This window comes from Pinus tabuliformis, chromosome 7, assembly GCF_031772625.1.
Source record: "Pinus tabuliformis cultivar Carrire ecotype Pingquan chromosome 7, CPIR1, whole genome shotgun sequence".
Lineage (NCBI taxonomy): Eukaryota > Viridiplantae > Streptophyta > Pinopsida > Pinales > Pinaceae > Pinus > Pinus tabuliformis.
Window position 1 is genome coordinate 1705749898 of NC_142293.1, and position 17945 is coordinate 1705767842.

The 17945-nt window shown below is 37.2% G+C and overlaps 1 protein-coding gene and 1 non-coding gene across 11 annotated transcripts; one reads left to right on the forward strand and one right to left on the reverse strand.

Moving 5' to 3' along the window:
* The first annotated feature begins 364 nt into the window (after positions 1 to 364).
* TRNAL-CAA (transfer RNA leucine (anticodon CAA)) lies at positions 365 to 445 on the forward strand. Its single transcript has one exon. It is a non-coding gene; the product is annotated as a tRNA-Leu (tRNA).
* Positions 446 to 5809: 5364 nt separating this feature from the next.
* LOC149255141 (uncharacterized) lies at positions 5810 to 9067 on the reverse strand. 10 transcript variants are annotated; one of them, XM_089460324.1, is made up of 7 exons: positions 8748 to 9067; positions 8573 to 8647; positions 8284 to 8442; positions 7276 to 8094; positions 7029 to 7121; positions 6510 to 6577; positions 5810 to 6422 (listed from the first exon to the last, which is right to left on the reverse strand). In XM_089460324.1, the coding sequence occupies exons 4-7, from the start codon at positions 7891 to 7893 to the stop codon at positions 6299 to 6301; spliced, it is 903 nt and encodes a 300-aa protein (XP_089316450.1). In that variant the 5' UTR covers positions 7894 to 8094; positions 8284 to 8442; positions 8573 to 8647; positions 8748 to 9067; the 3' UTR covers positions 5810 to 6298. The 10 variants fall into 10 exon arrangements, with proteins under 10 accessions (XP_089316450.1, XP_089316444.1, XP_089316452.1 ...); XM_089460318.1 differs by having other exon boundaries at positions 8560 to 8647; XM_089460326.1 differs by lacking the exon at positions 8284 to 8442 and having other exon boundaries at positions 8560 to 8647.
* Positions 9068 to 17945: the final 8878 nt, after the last annotated feature.

A 17945-nucleotide genomic window follows, 5' to 3' on the forward strand; every position in this document is an offset into this window, starting at 1 on the left:
TATCTATCTTTTTTATAAATGTTTCTATGGACATGTGGAAAAGAGAAAGAAAAGGACTGTTACCCCTACCTCCACTCGGACCAAGACATCACTTTTACCGAAAAAAGTTAAAGTTTTTGAAAATATTTTTTATTTTGTACCATATTCAATTCTTTAGGTTTCTATTGAATTGAAAAAGAAAGGATGTTCATTCAGTCGTCTTGTTTTATAGGAAATCTCCTCCAGATAAAAAAAAAATTATGATGAACCTATATGACCAATCGTATATCAATACTCGAATACGCTATCTCTAACATATGTTCATTCATAGATCAGGATATTTTTCATATATATATATGAATGGAATAGAATTTCCTTTTGGGATGCCTTGATGGTGAAATGGTAGACACGCGAGACTCAAAATCTCGTGCTTAAGAGCGTGGAGGTTCGAGTCCTCTTCAAGGCATAATATTGCTCATGCTTATTGAATGAGCAATATTATGGCAAATCTCGTAGAGTATCTCAATAGATTGTGATAGATTCTCTGCTGATACGAGGTATTCCGACGATCGATTACCTACAAGTTAACGTTGTTGGAATAGGACAGTGGATCACAGGTAGGATCAGATCTTCTCTACCTAATGAGGAGTCCATTCCGAATACACCCTCGTATTATGAGGTATATTTCATTAAGGACACAGATTGAGAAGATCGATACATAGATTGACCAGATACCACCTCTATCAAGATCTTGCAATATACGGGAGTTACGACCGAACCTCACCAACTATATCCATGTCGGATCCTGTGACTCTATCCTTTCCTCTCTTCAAATAGTGTGGAAAAAAAATAATGCTAGAACCGAAATCGAGGAAATAAGGAGTAAGCATAGTCTAGTTAACTTAATGAGATATTATTAGACTATGCTTACTCTTACATGGTCGAGATCTCGGAGTGAGGAACCTCAAATTAAAGATCTATCAAGTCTTTATAGGATCTTAAATTGGAGCATATGTAGAACCTCTCATTGATTCCCACGACCCTACTGCCCGATCAATTTTCTTTTACTTCATTCCATATTCTCCCAGCTGATATCAAATCTTAATCCTGTTGTATGAATTGAGTGTTCAATTTCATTGGGAAAAATCCATTTATTCTCCAACAATGTCTTTGTAATTTGATCCAATAACATTCTGTTAGATAGGAACAGATTTGATAAATATTGATAACTCTCGAATAGAGTATTATAAAGAAAAGATTCATTAGATAATAACCTATTGGTTCCGAGCCATCTTTGGCGATGAATTAACGATTGGAAGTGGTCAACCCTTTCTCTCGAATTTTCGGTCAACCAACGGTTATATGAATATATAGGAAAATATGGCTGCATACGTTCCAATTGGATACCAATCGCTTGAATGCGTTTGAAATGCTCGATATGTCTATGTCTAAGAGACAATGGTTTCCACCAATTCATGACCAAAACCGAATTGATCGTGGATTTTGAATCATATCTACGAAAAAAACTTTGGATACTTTTTTTAGGGAAAAAATCAGGTTGTGCTATTAATCTTCTTGCACCATAAGTAATATAAAGCCTTTTCAGCAGTTCTTCATTTGCGAAAAATTCTCGGTGTGAAAACACAGGGCGCTGCTCTTGAAATAGGAAGGAATCCCAAAGAAATCGTCTTCCTATAAAGAACAGTGGTTTCTTAGAGTATTTATATTGCTTCGGATATTGTATAGGAAATAGAGATCTGTCCATCTGCCGTTTTCTTAACGATCCGAACTGATACGAAGATCCCAATGAATTGGGTGTTTTTATATGATCGAATCTATTACTGCGAAGAAAACTAAGACGCCAGATCCTAGGAGTCCAAACTACATTCTTTATTAATTCTTCATCCATATCCCTTTGTTTTGCGTCGGGAGTAAACTTCAATTCATATTCTTTCATAAATCGTATCAGATCTAGATTATCTCTCATTTTGAGTTGAGGAGCAAATGTGATCTGATCCTTATCGGACTTACCCCGACATATTCCTAACCTAGAAAATGGAAACTCCACCAGAATACTTTCTAAAAGACTAGAAGCTATATCAAGATCATGCTCAGCTAATTTATCGAAAGGAATCCAATTCTCTCTATTTAGTTCTGATATAAACCAAGAATCTCGAGCCGCTGATCCGGCCAAGCAACCCAAAATATGAGGAAGTATGGTCAATTCCTTCATAGTTGTTTCGGCAATCGAAGGTTCTAAATACCATTCGGACAAATAACAAAACCTTTTCTTCCATAATTCCTTTTTTGTAGATAGAGGATTCATGGGAGAATTTCTTCTAAGCGTATTTTGTATAAAAGCCTTTCCTACTTTGTAGATAATTCTTTCGTCATTTTGACTGGATCCAACCTGATTATCCATAGATTGTAAATGAAAAATTTGCTTATAAATAGCGGATCGAATTGTATAAGTGTCTATAACTGATTTATTTCGGGTAATACTAAGTATTAAGGCTTCATCGGCCAGTGCTGCTAGATCTCGTACAGCATAATCTATGGTTATAGATCCAAATTCATCGGGAAATTTTCCCGAGTATAATCCTTTGCTACATAAAAGAATAGGAAATTCCCTTTGTCGTTGTGGGATAACAAGCATTCGAATATTGATCGATCTATCTAATCGATTTGGAGCTATTAGAGCTGGATCCACTCTTTGGGGGATATGAGTCGAAGCAATAACAAGAATATTTCTCATAGAATCTTTTTCACCATCTCTAAATCTAAAGAGATTGTTCATTAATACACTAAGGAACAAGTCAGTGAAGCCAAAACCAAATAAATAGTTAGTTGCGTCATTTAAATTCAATTCATGAATGTTTGGAATCCATATTATGCAAGGAGACATGCTTTTCGCCAATTCTAAGGTAATATGGAAATCTTCCATTTTGTCTTTCACAAAAGGATCAAACTCAGTAGGAATACGTTCAAGAGGGTAATCTAAATACTCACCATACTAGAGCTTCTTCAGAGATATTCTTATTAAAGGAACATACCGGCAAGGATTTTTGTAAATCCAAGTTATAGTTGTTAAACTTCAAAATTTTAGGTGTCTTAAACGTTTTTTATGGTGCTGAATCCATTTCCAGCATCAAAAACACGATTCAAACACTGCCTCTACAAGATTTTTTGAATTTTTTTTGGCCGGATTCTAGTCACTTTTGGTCGTCCAGGCAATTCCTCCGCCTCGTTAGAAATGTTAAAAGTTACATTACAACATCTCTATGATACTGGTTGGAGAGACCTTTGAGCGCAACCTAGATCCACCTATTTATGGTGCTGAATCCATTTCCAGCATCAAAAACATGATTCAAAAACTGCCTCTACAAGATTTTTTGAAATTTTTTTGGCCGGATTCTAGTCACTTTTGGCCGTCCAGGCAATTCCTCCGCCTCGTTAGAAATGTTAAAAGTTACATTACAACATCTCTATGATACTGGTTGGAGAGACCTTTGAGCGCAACCTAGATCCACCTAACTCCGATATATAGTTTTAAGTTTTGTTATCATGCCACGTTAAAAAACATCATTACCAAGAGATTTGATCCCTCTTGGTGCTTGGTAGATTTGGAGTTAAGATGGATCTATGTTGGTTTATTTTTCCCTTTTAAATAGGCTACATTCCACATGAATACCATGAGCCATTTTTATTTTTATTATTATTTTATTTATATAAGTTTACTTTTATTTTGTGACCGAATTAAAATTTTTACTTTACATTGCATTAATCTTTTTATTTAATTTTATTTTTTGTAATTTGACTTAATCACAATGTTAAACATTACATCACAACATCTCTACCATACTGGCTGGAGAGGCCTCTCCGCCCAATTAATATTAAAAGATTAATATTATTATTATTATAAAATCTAATATTAATATGATTTCATAACTTTGCTTTAATAATTAAGGAAATTTTTGCATCTCAAGGGATTTGATTCCTCTCTAGGCATGATAGATCCAGAGTTAGCTAGTTCTAGGTTGGTTAACATTTTTCTGGTCATCTCAACTTTTTACATATAGTACATGGGTTTCTAGAAGTCATTCAAGTCCAATGCTTCCACCATTCCAACTTTAGGCATTGTTAAAACAATTAGTATTGACTTGAATTGGGTCCTAAATGTTTGAATAAATTCCTATTCAATCACTTTCTTAATCTGAAATATGAATCTGATCTTTGTCCAAAACCTATTGAAAAGGGAATGTCTGTTATGATTTAATATAATGATCATTAAAAAGAAATATAAGGAACATAAGCACTTCATAGACCTTATTGCAAATTGAAAATTGTTGCACTTAAGTTTCCTAAAATAAACTGCATTTGGCTCATGTCTAGTAATCAATAATAAAATGTTACTCCAATCTTTTTAAAATTTCTCAAATTTTTTTTGAATTGGCAAGTATAAGAATTATGCATAATATGATATAACTTATTATACTTACAATAATATGATATAGTATGAAATTTTAATATTCATATAGTATTTAATATTATTAATATATGTGTACCCAACCTGCCATACCCTCAAACACTAGGGGTGCACTCTAGCTGTCCTGACTCCTGACCTATCGGCAACGTTCCACCATCCTGAAAATAACGCAACATAGGTTTTATGTTTTTTTATAAATAAGGAAGAGAGGGATCTGATATTTATAGTTGGGCCATTCTTCAAAAGATTTTGGAAAATATATCTCTATGGACCATTGACTTCAATCGAGAACATGAAATTACAGCAGCCCTATTTTGGATCAAATTACCTCATGCCTCGTTAATTTTCTGGGATGACAACTCCCTTGGAGAAATTTGGGAACAAATAGATTAGTAGGTGAATCCAAGTATTCATGTAAGTATATAAACTCATGTAAGTATTAAATAGTCAAATGAAGTCTATCTCAAGTTTCAATATAGACATAACCATTAGCAATGAACATCGAATAGCTTTAATTCCCAATACTAAATAATCAAATGAAGTCTACCTCAAGTTTCAAGATAGACATAACCATTAGCAATGAACATCAAATAGTTTTAATGCACAATACTAAATAGTCAAATGAAGTCTACCTCAAGTTTCAAGATAGACATAAACATTAGCAATGAACATTAAATGAGCTTCAATGCCCAAAAATTTACAGGCATCCTTACATCAATGGTAGATTCTGTTCATCAATATGCATGGAGCAAAATCAACTCTTAAATCTAACCCATCCCCGTTAGATGCCCAAATCTTCAATTAACATAAACTCAATTAAATTTATATAACACATAATTTAAAACTTTTTTTCAGAACGAAAAAGCATAATTGTATTATATTGAGACTATATAAAGGTTCCAGATAGTACATTATCAAGCTTTTAGATGCTGGAAGATCTTGAACTTGAAAACAAAAACTGAAGGATGTGTCCCTCCATAAAGGGAAAAATGATATGAGCTGATCCACATCAAAAACAGATACAAGTTTTTTTTATGCAACACATGCGGATTTCTGAGATGTAACCTTGATTTCAGAGATTGTTGGACATCCATATCATACATATACGATGATGATAAGACAAAAAGGATGAAGAAAAGTAGACCTGGAGATAATCAAAGGAGAGCTAAGAGCCCGGGATTAAGAAGCCCTGAATGATAAAGGATTTCTCGCCATATATTACCTTCATGGACCAGGAACCTGTTTCTAGTAGAAGAAACACATAATTTAAAACTTACAAAATCAGAATGTTACTGGAATCTTTATATCAAACTAAATGAGTTTACCAAGACATGCAATTACACAGAAAGAAGAAAGGTGTTCTACAGCCTCTATATATATATATGGGGACCTGATAAAATAAAAGACTAACATAAATCAATTTTAACATCCAGTTTATAAATCCATTTTGACATCCAATTTATTATGTGCAGTCCCAGTTTTCTCATCCCTCTCTGAAGTTAATTGATCCGAGATAACACAGCATCTATGCTAGTTTGCAAACTTAGTTAAGTCTTCACCACCAAACTGCAAGTCATGCCCAGTTTAATGACCTCTCGTTCCCGAGATTAGCAGAGTTAACTCACCCCTGACTTCTCGCATGACCTATAACAGTGTTTTGAAAACCTCAATTGCAAAACCATATGATTCTTTTTTCTCTTTTAATACCCAACAATGAAGATCTAATGAGAATTTTTACATGAATTAGCACAGAAAATGCCAAATCCCAATACTGAAAAGGCATGTGAATATATGCAGGTAAAGTGAACATCCTTAGCCGTCCATCAATCGAAATTAATTTTGTAAAGAGCTCAGAAGAAACTTCTTCAACTGTTTGTTAAACGCAGCAGACTTCTCAAGGTGCACAGCATGCCCTGCATCCTTAAACAAGACAAGCTCTGCTCCATCACCCAGATGCCTGCCAGACTCGAACAGCGTTAAGAAGATGAAACAAAATGCAAATAACTAACATTCTGAAGACATGTAACAGTCGAAGTGTGCAAACCTCTTCAGCCTATTTCCCAACTCAAGTGGAAAGATCTGATCATGCTCACCCCATATTATCAGTGTTTTCTGCATGGAAAGCAGGGGAACACATTCTTGTATGTGAAAGGGAAATATAAAGAAATAAAAAGTTCAGGTCTTCATAACAATACATCATGTTTTCAGGATACACAGTTTAAGATAAAGGTTAAATGAATATCTTCCAATGCACCATTGCCAAGGTTACTTTGTTTCTAAAGCAAGTGAATTAACTTTCTTCAGTCCAACGATTCAAAGTTGCAACACTTGCATAGCCAACTATTGGAACACAAGGGATGGTAAGCATAAACATATTAATAATTATTGATGTATGAATGGAATTAAAGAATTTCATCAGGACACATAATCTCCCCTTAGGAGAAGAGTTTTGTGCTCAGATCAAGTTTCTTTCAGTGAAGAACTATGTAATTTATCAACTAGCTGACACCACATTAGAAAAATTATCAGGGGTAACTTAATATTCTATCTTGTCTGTTGTTACCTGATGTATAACAGGAAGATCAGAAACTTTTCTGCCTTCAACTAAACGGTTGACCAACTCTGCTCTCTCATCTCTTCTGTCTGCAAACATATTCTATGACATTGAAAACTAATTAGGCATTTTATTTTAACATATTAAAATGTTAGAAAATGATTGAATATAAATCATAAGGAAGTAGACAGCATCTTCATTTTCAACCAGCCTTAGATATCCAAGCCTCAAGTAAAGAAGAAATTACTAAACTTACAATTATGAAATCTTGAAGTAGACAAGAGGGGGTCTTAGGAGCCTTAACAAAAGAAAGTTTCATCAGTGCCTTCAGATTAGCAGTAGTCTGCGGCAGTAAAAGGCTTCTGGCAGTTGCCAAGTCAGATACCTTGAGAAGCCCTTCCTCCATATCCTTCTCTTCCAAACAAACTCCGGCAGCAACAAGGGTCAACTTCTGAACTGCATCTGGGTACAGCTGCGCTAAGCGATAAGCTACAAAACCACCATAGCTTACTCCCACGACATGGAACTTAGTCACTCCAAAGTTTTCCATGAGTTTCATCACACACTGAGCTTGAAATAACTCTGTTCTCTCAGGCCTTGTTGTATATGATTTTCCAAAGAAGACGAGATCTGGTACGTACAGATTAAAGTGGCCACGAAAAGCCCGAATCTGGGAGCTCCATTGCCACATTCCACTAGCTCCTAAGCCATGAATAAGAATCAAAACAGGTTTGTTGCTGGTTTTTTTGGGGACCCAACAATGCATTCTTGTGCCATCCTCCAATTCCACTAGCTTCGATTTCATTCCAGCCATCCTAAAGAAGACACGATAATATCGATTTCCTGAAGCCGTTATACTAAAGCAGCTTGCCATGGTTAGGTTCCTAATGTCCTTATGGATAGAGCCTGCCTTCACTTCAAAGCACCCAGAGGCAATTAATTAATGAGCTTTTATTGATCGTCCCCGCTTTCTGTATCAGAGAGAGGTGATTTTGAGGGTGTCCCAAGTCACCAGGATCACCACGGGATTATCCATAAGCGAATAGATAGTGACGATTGAAAGTCTGCAAGTGACCTGCACAAACCTCCCCAGTCACAGTTACAGTGTGAATGCCTAATGAGCACAGAGCTACATTTGAACCCTGATCTTTGCCAGTCAAAGAAATCAATCAATAAATAAAACGGTCTAGGGGCAGAAATCTACAGTGGCTAGTTGTTAATGAGAAAGGATTGAAACTAAATCAATACCGTACAAAGAATTAACCTGGTCAGATAGCAGGCTTGTTTGAGATAAAGGGTATTGATGCAGTCACAACAAATTGCAAAGAGGCTTCAAAAAAGGCCAAGCCATCGAACTCATCCAAGCTCTTCCCTAATCCATAGGCACACAAATTTGGCCCAGCCGATAACTTTCAAATAATGACTGCAAATTTGGGGCAATTATGATTTGTCGAATTAGAACAGAATTTTTGCAAGCTACTGGGCTAACACATGCATTAAATTCCATACATAAAATAAATCAAGAAAATAATTGTGTGACCTGGAAGACTGACCGAATCGTGTAGAGTCGAAGCACTTGTTGTGATGAAATGGGTATCTGATTAGTAGGTTCACCCTGCAGCTCTGACCTGATGGGCAGACACCATCATTCAAAGTTTGCTCATAAATTCATTGAGCTTCCAAGTTTTCCACATAAATCTATTGGGGTTATCCATTCCCATGGCTTACCTGGTATTGATATTTTTTCAGCGATTTATATTTCTTCTCCTGTGGTCTCCGTGTATTTGAGCCTAATCCTCCTTTGCTTTGAAATTTGTGACAGCTGCCTATGGACTGCTGCGAATTAGAAGTAGGAAGAGTCTGAACTGTTAAGAAGCTTTTCACTGCTGATTTGATGTCGACTTGTTTGTTATGGAATCCCCGCTTTGTATTCTCCAATGGCCAAGTCGAAATTGCTGGGCAGGTAGAGTAATAACAAGAGGATATCATTTTCTTAATCAGGCTGACCCAGGATCCCGATTTCTCGTAGAAGTTCAGTGTTCCCTGTCCTTATCAAGACATGATCGTGACAGATCCATTTTCCCGGTGGTAACTGTAAGAGTTCAATGTTTGGTGACGTTACATATAAATGGTATATATCTATTTAAATTAAATTGTATGGTAGTTGTTTTTAGTGGGATTTTTTGGTGTTTGGAATTTGGTAAACACATGTGAAATTTTTGGTGTTGGAATTTGGTAAACACATGTGAAATTTTGATTTTATTATTTAAATTTGTTTTTTTATCTCTGTACATCTATAAATTCTGTACATTTATCTCTTTCATGGTTTATTCTGTTTTGTCGTGGGTCTCCAGGCAATACGGAATTTTTGGTTTGCTGTATACAATGTCCATTATATTTCCTTAATATAATCTATATGGTTTTTTTCTTCTGAAAAAAATGGATTTAGTACCCTCAAAAACCCTAGGGCACTTGGATTGTGCATGAGTTACTCATCAAGCTTGTGATTTCAATAAATTCATATCGGATTTTAGAGAAATTACACTGAAAAAACCCACCAAATGTGTTGTGGTTTCTCGGTAATATAGGAAGTCGTTAAGGGTTTTTTTCAATGTGTTTTCTAAAAAAAATACATAAAGCATGGTGTTAATTAAGGAAAAATTGTTCTTGCTATTACTTGAAGAGTGAAAGTGAAATATCAAAGAACCAAGTAAAATGAAAATGAAATATTGGATTGTAAAATGAGTCTTTCCTCCATTTTTAATTGTTTATTTAATTTTTGTTTTTTGTTTTTGTTTTGGTTGACATTAGCTAAAATTATTTTTATTATGCTTTAAGAATGTGACATACTTCACACGTCCTTGGATTGTAGAATCAACCTCTCAATGATTTTTAATTATTTATTTATATGGTTATTTAATTGATTTTTGTTTTTTTTGTTTTGGTTTACATTAACAATTTTTATTTTTTTGAGGACGTAACATACTTACACATGTCCCTCATACTGGATTGTAAAATAAACCTCTCGACTCAATTAATTGGTGTGAGCATGTTTAGTCTCTATTAGTTTATTGGTTCAAATCTCACTGGGAGGGGTTGATGATAGGAGCCACCTTTTGGGGGAATTAAACTATGCCAAGGGGTGTCCATCCCTGAACTAAAGTGTATTATTTAAACTATGCCAAGGGGTGTCCATCTCTGAACTAAAGTGTATTATTAAACTATGCCAAGGGGTGTCAATCCCTGAACTAAAGTCAACAAAAAAATAAAAAATAAATAAAAAGGTGTATTATTTATTCTTAGTGTATCTTAGTTTAATAAAGATTGAAGTTTAGGAGAGTTGTGTTTGTTAGTTAGTTATATATATCTATATATATATATATGTTTTTTTTTTTAAAATAATAAGAGGTAGCTGTAGAAAATCTGAATGGTAGGTTAACCCGATAATGCAATATAAATCAAAGCATAATACTATAACCTACTTCTACTATCAATTTGCGGAAGCTTAAAGATCGAGCTGAACAATATAACCAGAAGCACAATACACATGAAAATACTTTGGGGAAAGCCTCAGCTAAAAACCCCACTATATGTATTATCATACAAGGTGGAAATACATAGGAATTATACAAAGCCTTAGCTCTCACAGCTAGCCAGCTCTCAGTACAATCCTCATAAATGCTCATAGGAAATCTTGGCTTCTCTCCAGCCTTCCTCTCTACCCTCCAAGCTCCTATTTCCTTGCGATGTTCCTCTGGGATGATTCTCCTTCAACCAAGTGGAAAACCTCTTCTACCCAGTGGATGATCACCTGATCTCACACACTGTCAGAACTGCGCAATCCTCAAGGAATGATTCCTTGACTGCATGCATGAGTTTTCTTTATAAGAAAAAACATGCAACTGATAGTACATTGTCCTTGTCTTTAATCTCAACTGGGTCTTTCTCAGAATAGACATGCATGAGTTTCTGATGAGGGAATATTCAGTTAACTGGAGTACACTAGTTGAGTGCATGCATGCATCAACTGACTGTTAACTCTCTATTAGTTCCTCAAACAGTTTGGAACTAATTTAACTGGACTTAACTCAGTAAATTGAGTTAACTAATTACAACTCAAATATAACTCAATCTTATCTCCTTAATTTAGGGATAACTCTTGCATGACTTAAGAAAGACTTCTAACTTGAATTTCTCCAACTAATTAAGTCAAAATAACTTAATTAATTATTTCCAAGTAGTTGTTAAGACTAAATTCGATTTTAATTCACAATTTAATTCAAGGAAAAATTAAATTGGAATATTCTTGTTGCCATATTTCAACACTCCCTCTCAACAAGAAAGGGATTATTTGCCACCCCGATCCTGTCTCTATGGAACTCGATTTACACTTTGACAATGCCTTTTTCAAAATGTCAGCATCTTGTTCCTCTATCGAAATATACTGCAGCAACATGATCCTCCCATCATCAGCAGCTTGTTTTACTTTGTAAAGCCAACAGGAACTCACAACTGACTTGTTCTCTGGTCTCAGAACCATGTCCCAAACACTGCTACGAACTATGGAGTCATACTTCTCCACCATAGCATCAACCCAAATTGGCTACTGCACTGCTTCCTCAAAGGAAAATGGCTCGGTCTCAACACATTCCCCAACAAGGGCCATGTATCCAGTGTACCTCTCAGGTGACCTCCTCTGTCTGCACTGAGAAGATGGTGCTCCTACATTCTCTCTCATATCCTCCAAAAATCTGTCAGCTTCTCTTGTGTGCTTCCGTCCATCTCTAGAAGACTCTGCTTGAGTAGATGTCTCCACCCCTGGAACCTCTGCATGCTGCTACTCCACATCAGTCTGAGGATCCTCCTCCTTAGGAACCAACAGTGCCTCCACAACCTGTAGTTGGAGCTTCCTCTCAAGGGAAACTCACATGGCCTTCTTCTCATCAAACTTGAGATCTCTGCGAACCACTGTCCTCCGACTGGTAGGCAAGTATACCCGATAGTTGTGAGGTGTATCAGTGTACCCCACAAGTATCCCCAACTCTGTTGTCGGCTCAAGCTTCTTCCGTGCATCCTTTGTCCCATGGCAATATACCGATGAGCCAAAGATCCTGAAGTGACCCACATCTGGTCTCTTACCAGAGAAAGCTTCCTTTGGTGTCTTCATCTCAAGTATGCGATGCGGGCTTCTGTTTTGCAAATAGACTGCTATGTTGCATGCCTCAGCTCACAAGTGAAGTGGTAGGCCTTGGTCATGCAGCATTGCCCGTGCTGCCCCTATAATAGTTATGTTCTTCCTCTCGACCACCCCATTCTACTGTGGGTTATGAGGTGCTATCAACTCTTGTTTAATTCCTTCCGTTGCATAGAAGTTCTTAAACTCTTGAGAGACACATTCTCCATCATTGTCGCTTCTCAAGGCCTTGATCTTCTTCCCTGACTCTTTCTTGACCAAAGCTTTGAACTCACAAAACTTTATGAAAGTTTGGTCCTTCTTCTACATGAAATAAATCCAGCATTTACGAGAATAGTCATCAATGAAAATCACATAATACCTTTGCTTCATTGTGGATGCTGTCGAGAATGGTCCACACACATCAGTATGAACTCACTTTAAGATAGCCTCTGCTCAATTGTCTTGATCATGAAAGGAAAACTTGGTGTACTTTCCCAAGGTACAACCTTTGCATGTGTCAACTTGCTCAAGTTTACCTTTGGGAAGTCCTGTAGATATCTGCTGCATTATCTTCAAAGCCCCATGATGCAAATGGCCCAACCGCCTGTGCCACAACTCGCCAATGTCTTGTCTTTGCACCAATTTTGCTTTCGTACTCAATGATACACAATCATCCACCTCTAGTTTATAGAGATTCTTCACCCAAATCCCTATCCTCTTGGTTTGACCCATGGCTATGTGTCTTAGGAACACCTTTCCTTTACTGAAGACAACATCGTAGCCTTTTTCCTCCAACATTGCCACTGATACCAAGTTCTTCTTCAGTCCAGGCACATACATCACATCTGTCAAGGTGATAGGAGGTCCATGCTCCCTCTGAAAAGCAACCGTGCCCACTCCTAAAACATTATACCTTCCGTCGTCACCCATCTCTATGTGCATATTGAGGTCTTTCTCCTCCAAGGCATTGAATAAACTTTTATCACCAGTCATGTGGAATGAGGCTCCACTGTCAAGATACCAGACACAACCCATCATCGATGACACCATGCATGCGATGAGGGTAAAGTCCATTTTGAACTGAGAGGCTAATGCCTCACCTTCCGATCCTTCCGAGGATCCCTTCTTGGACTTCTTTAATGGGCAATTAGTCGCATAATGTCCCATCTCGTGACAATTAAAGCATCTCACTTTAGACATGTCACCCTTCTTCCCTCCATGAGAAGAATTCGATTTGGAATGGGAAACCTTCCCCTTCCCTTTCCTTGCCTTACTTGCTAAGGCCAGATTTTCTTCATCATCATTCTTGGATGAGGAACCATCTCGTGTGCTCCTCCTGATCTCCTCTTGCATAAGATTTGACCACAGTCGTTCCCAATTCAGCAGTTTCTCCCTTCCATTCACAGAGTCCTAGTAGGTATTCCAACTCTTTGGAAAGCCAAGGAGAGCAAGGCTCACCATATCATCATCGACAGTAGTTATTCCCACACTACTAAGCTCATCTCTGCAGGTGGTGAGCTTGTTCAGATATGTGGAAATAGTATCGCCCTTCACCATCTTGATTCTTCGAAGCTTATCCTTGAGCGCCAATTTCCTCTGGTCGCTATTGTTCTGGTAGAGGTCCTTCAATGTCTTCCATATTGAAAATGGAGTATCCTTCCCATGGAGACTCGAGACAATATGGTCTCGAACTCCCTCAAGGATGATCTGTCTCGCCTTCGCCACACACTTCTTCCACTCAGCTAACTCTTGTGCATTAGTTGAAGCTAGCTTTTGGATTTCTTGATCAATGAATTTCTTCAAGCCATTGTCTTCTAATACAACCTTCATTCTATCTTTCCATGCTATGTAATTCGAGCTACCTTCCAAGGCACACTCGAGTCTCAAGCCATAGAACGCCATTGGCCAACCTTGAAGTATGATAAGAATTCGATTTGCACCTGCAACCCTGAACTTCAAACTTCAAATTCTCTTCTCAGTATATTGTTCACAACTCTGATATCTTGTACATAATTTCTACAAATCCAGCTACAAATCTAGCTCCGATACCATGTAGAAAATATGAATGGTAGGTTAACTTGATAATGCAATATAAATCAAAGCAGAATACTATAACCTACTTCTACTATCAATTTGTGGAAACTTAAAGATAAAGCTGAACAATATAACCAAAAGAAGAAGAATCAATGCACAATAAACATGAAAATACTTTGGGGAAAGCCTCAGCTAAAATCCCCACTATCTGTATTATCATACAAGGTAGAAATACATAGGAATTATACAAAGCCTTAGCTCTCATAGTTCGCAAGCTCTCAGTACAATCCTCACAGATGCTCACAGGCAATCTTGGCTTCTCTCCAGCCTTCCTCTCTGCCCTCCAAGCTCCTATTTCCTTGCACTGTTCCTTTGGGATGATTCTCCTTCAACCAAGTGGAAAACCTCTTCTACCCAGTGGATGATCACCTAATCTCACACATTTTCAGAACTGCGAATCCTAAAGGAATGATTCCTTGACTGCATGCATGAGTTTTCTTTATAAGAAAACACATGCAGCTGATAGTACATTGTCCTTGTCTTTAATCTCAACTGGGTCTTTCTCATAATAGACATGCATGAGTTTCTGACGAGGGAATCTTCAGTTAACTGGAGTACACTAGTTGAGTGCATACATGCATCAACTGACTATTAACTCTTTATTAGTTCCTCAAACAGTTTGGAACTAATATAACTAGACTTAACTCAGTAAACTAAGTTAACTGATTACAACTCAAATATAACTCAATCTTATCTCCTTAATTTTAGGGATAACTCTTGCATGACTTCAGAAAGACTTCTAACTTGAATTTCTCCAACTAATTAAGTCAAAATAACTTAATTATTTCCAAGTAGCTGTTAAGACTAAATTCGATTTTAATTCACAATTTAATTCAAGAACAAATTAAATTGGAATATTCTTGTTGCCATATTTCAACAGTAGTAAAGATTTTATTTTCTGAAAATTGAAAGGGGATTTAGCCTCCGCCATATTTTAGGTTTAAATGTGAGAGGGAAGGGTTGTGGATTGAAGCTATTTTTAGGAATTGAATTATCTAAAGGAGATCGAGCTTCATACAATTATGGATATAACATTTCATTGTGGATACATTGTTCTTTCATTCAATAGATAGACTAGCCCCAACCTAAACTCAAAATAGTTACCTATAGACATATCTATTTTAGAATAGGCCTTCCACAATTTTAATTTATTTATTGAGTCGAGAGGCACTCTCCATCCCAGAATGCAAGGTTTTTTTTGTTGTTGTATAAAGTCTGTGCCTTGATATTCTATTAATAAGAAAAATAGAGCAAGATTACATTTGATATTCTTTTGTGAGGCATGTTGACCTGGTCAAGGAGACCAATAAATTTTGATAAAAAAACTTAACCATGTAATTTACCACGTTGACCATGTGGTTGACTGACATAACCAAAAATCCACAAATTATGCCAAAACTACACAAAACATCATGAAAATGTGAGGTTGACTAAGCGAAGATTGACACAACATAAACATGACACATAACTGACCTTGACAGCATAAGGACGAGAGTCCATACTTTCGACAAAAGACATAAACAACTAGAAATTTAGTCATCTAAGATAATCACTGGGAGCTCTAGATAAGGAGGTGTTGTAGACATGTTCAGTAGAGTAGCATTGATGATCGTCTCCCCATCCTGAGATACCTTTGATTGAGTATCAGAGTTTGTGATTATAACGTTCCATCTTGTTCAGGCGAACCGTTATCTCATCCATGTCATATCACATCTCCCGTAGAATCCTCTTTGTATCCTCATGGCCAACAAATAATTTGTAGTTATCCACCTGTTTGTCTCGCAGCACCATGTGAAGAAGATTTGTTGTCTGCCTATGAGTTGAGATTGAGTGGAGAAAGTATAGTCTTCTCTTTCTCCATTTACCTAGATAAAGTACCAAATTAGTGTTACAACTACGAACAACTTCCAAGTCTGAGTAGTACAGGCGTTCACCAAATTCCTTTGCTTCAAGAGTGTGGATCTCCTTTTTGATCTCAATAGGCATAGAATCAAAAACATTTGCAACAAACTCCCAACCAAAGAGGCGACGCTATTTGGAGGAGGAAGCCCCTAGTGTGTTGACTCTTCTACTGATGAAGCGTTGGTGTGGAGCCATGAATGAGAAGAACCTGCAAGAAAAATTGGCAAGGAGATAGATGGACAAAACTCTGACCTGACAATGATTCACGATAGACCCAGAATTGACAATTACTATACTATAAACCACGTAATGAGTGATGTGGGGATCAGAGTGAAGAAGTGGAAGCTTTAGACTAAAATCATCAAGATATCTATACCCAACTGTGCTAAAACCGGAATAGAAACCACCATCTCTATGCAACTAGACCGACCATGGATTAAACTTTTGGAGATTTCTAGTTATCACTTGGGGCATGTACTTTGAATGACACTCAAAACCAAACCAAAAAGGAATCACTATACCAAACCCCTGCAACAACACCGGGCAACTAAAGGATATACCATATTTCTCAATTGGTTGAAAGTCTCTGAAGGAAAAAACCACAACCAACTCAAAGGACAGACTTGGCGAAGAGTTGTGCAGGAAATATACGAAGAACATCCATAATCGTGGAGTAAACCCTTGAGAGTCCTTGAAAAATTCCTAACCATAGTCCTATAATGGAGTACAAAATTGAAGAAACTCCCACTAATGACCTTTCCTTTAATTGCATAGGGGATGGACAACAGGCTCCAGGAGAGAATGTTTATTGTCGAAGCCCTATAGCAAGAGGGCTCCCATAGACATTAACAAATAAAATTAGCTAGTAAGAGGATAGGTTAAGAAACAACTAGCCAGAGTTATGTAACAACCTCCAGGGTAAATGTGCATATAAACAACATAATAGGAACAGAAATACAATAAGCATATCAGCCATCAAAATCCATATATACATCAATACATTTGCACATGAAAATCAAGGGAATGAATTTTTTTCATTAATAAATGCAATGAACCAACCGAAGATGGGACTACCACGTTCCACCTGACCATAGATTGGCTGAGCCAAGTCTCTCTTCAGCCAATCACCCCCGTGCCATATTCCAAGTATGAATGTGGGATCTCATAGAACACATCAATCAAAACTCATCCTGGGCTTCCAAAGGCCACCCACCTCAACCCATCAAACAATGATTCCACCTCACGGTCAGACATCACCAAAAACCATCACCAGATTGGTCTCCATCCAAGCCTTCCAGGGCTTCCAGAGCGTTTGTCCAACCAAGGCTTCCAGAACTAGTAACTCAACCCACAGCTTATATAGGGCTTCTAGAGTTTTTGTCCAACCAAGGCTTCCAGGACTAGTAACTCAACCTGCCAAGGACTTCCAGAGCGTTTGTCCAACTAGGGCTTCCAGGACTAGTAACTCAACCCAATATGTTACAGGGCTTCCAGAGCGTTTGTTCAACCAGGGCTTGTAGGACTAATAACTCAACCCAAGCTAAGGAAACATGAGAACCAACAAAAAAAAAGCAATGAAATTAAACCCACAATCACCATGGCTATCCAGGAAATGGCAAGGCTAGGCAATCCATAATCGATCGAGGCAATCCTCCATGCCAATGATAGATCACAACCAAAAAACCACATGCATGTGCCATGCATGCCAAAAATAGTGAATAAATCATACATGCAACTCGATACCTACAAGCAAA

What these genes read in the sequence shown, in the direction of transcription:
- LOC149255141 (XM_089460324.1), bottom strand. Translation starts at nt 7,893, where the DNA reads ATGGCAAGCTGCTTTAGTATAACGGCTTCAGGAAATCGATATTATCGT. An exon ending in TACTTCAAGATTTCATAATT is followed by an intron (nt 7,122 to 7,275) that starts GTAAGTTTAGTA and finishes TCAATGTCATAG; the next exon opens with AATATGTTTGCAGACAGAAG. An exon ending in ATCTTCCTGTTATACATCAG is followed by an intron (nt 6,578 to 7,028) that starts GTAACAACAGAC and finishes CTTTCCATGCAG; the next exon opens with AAAACACTGATAATATGGGG.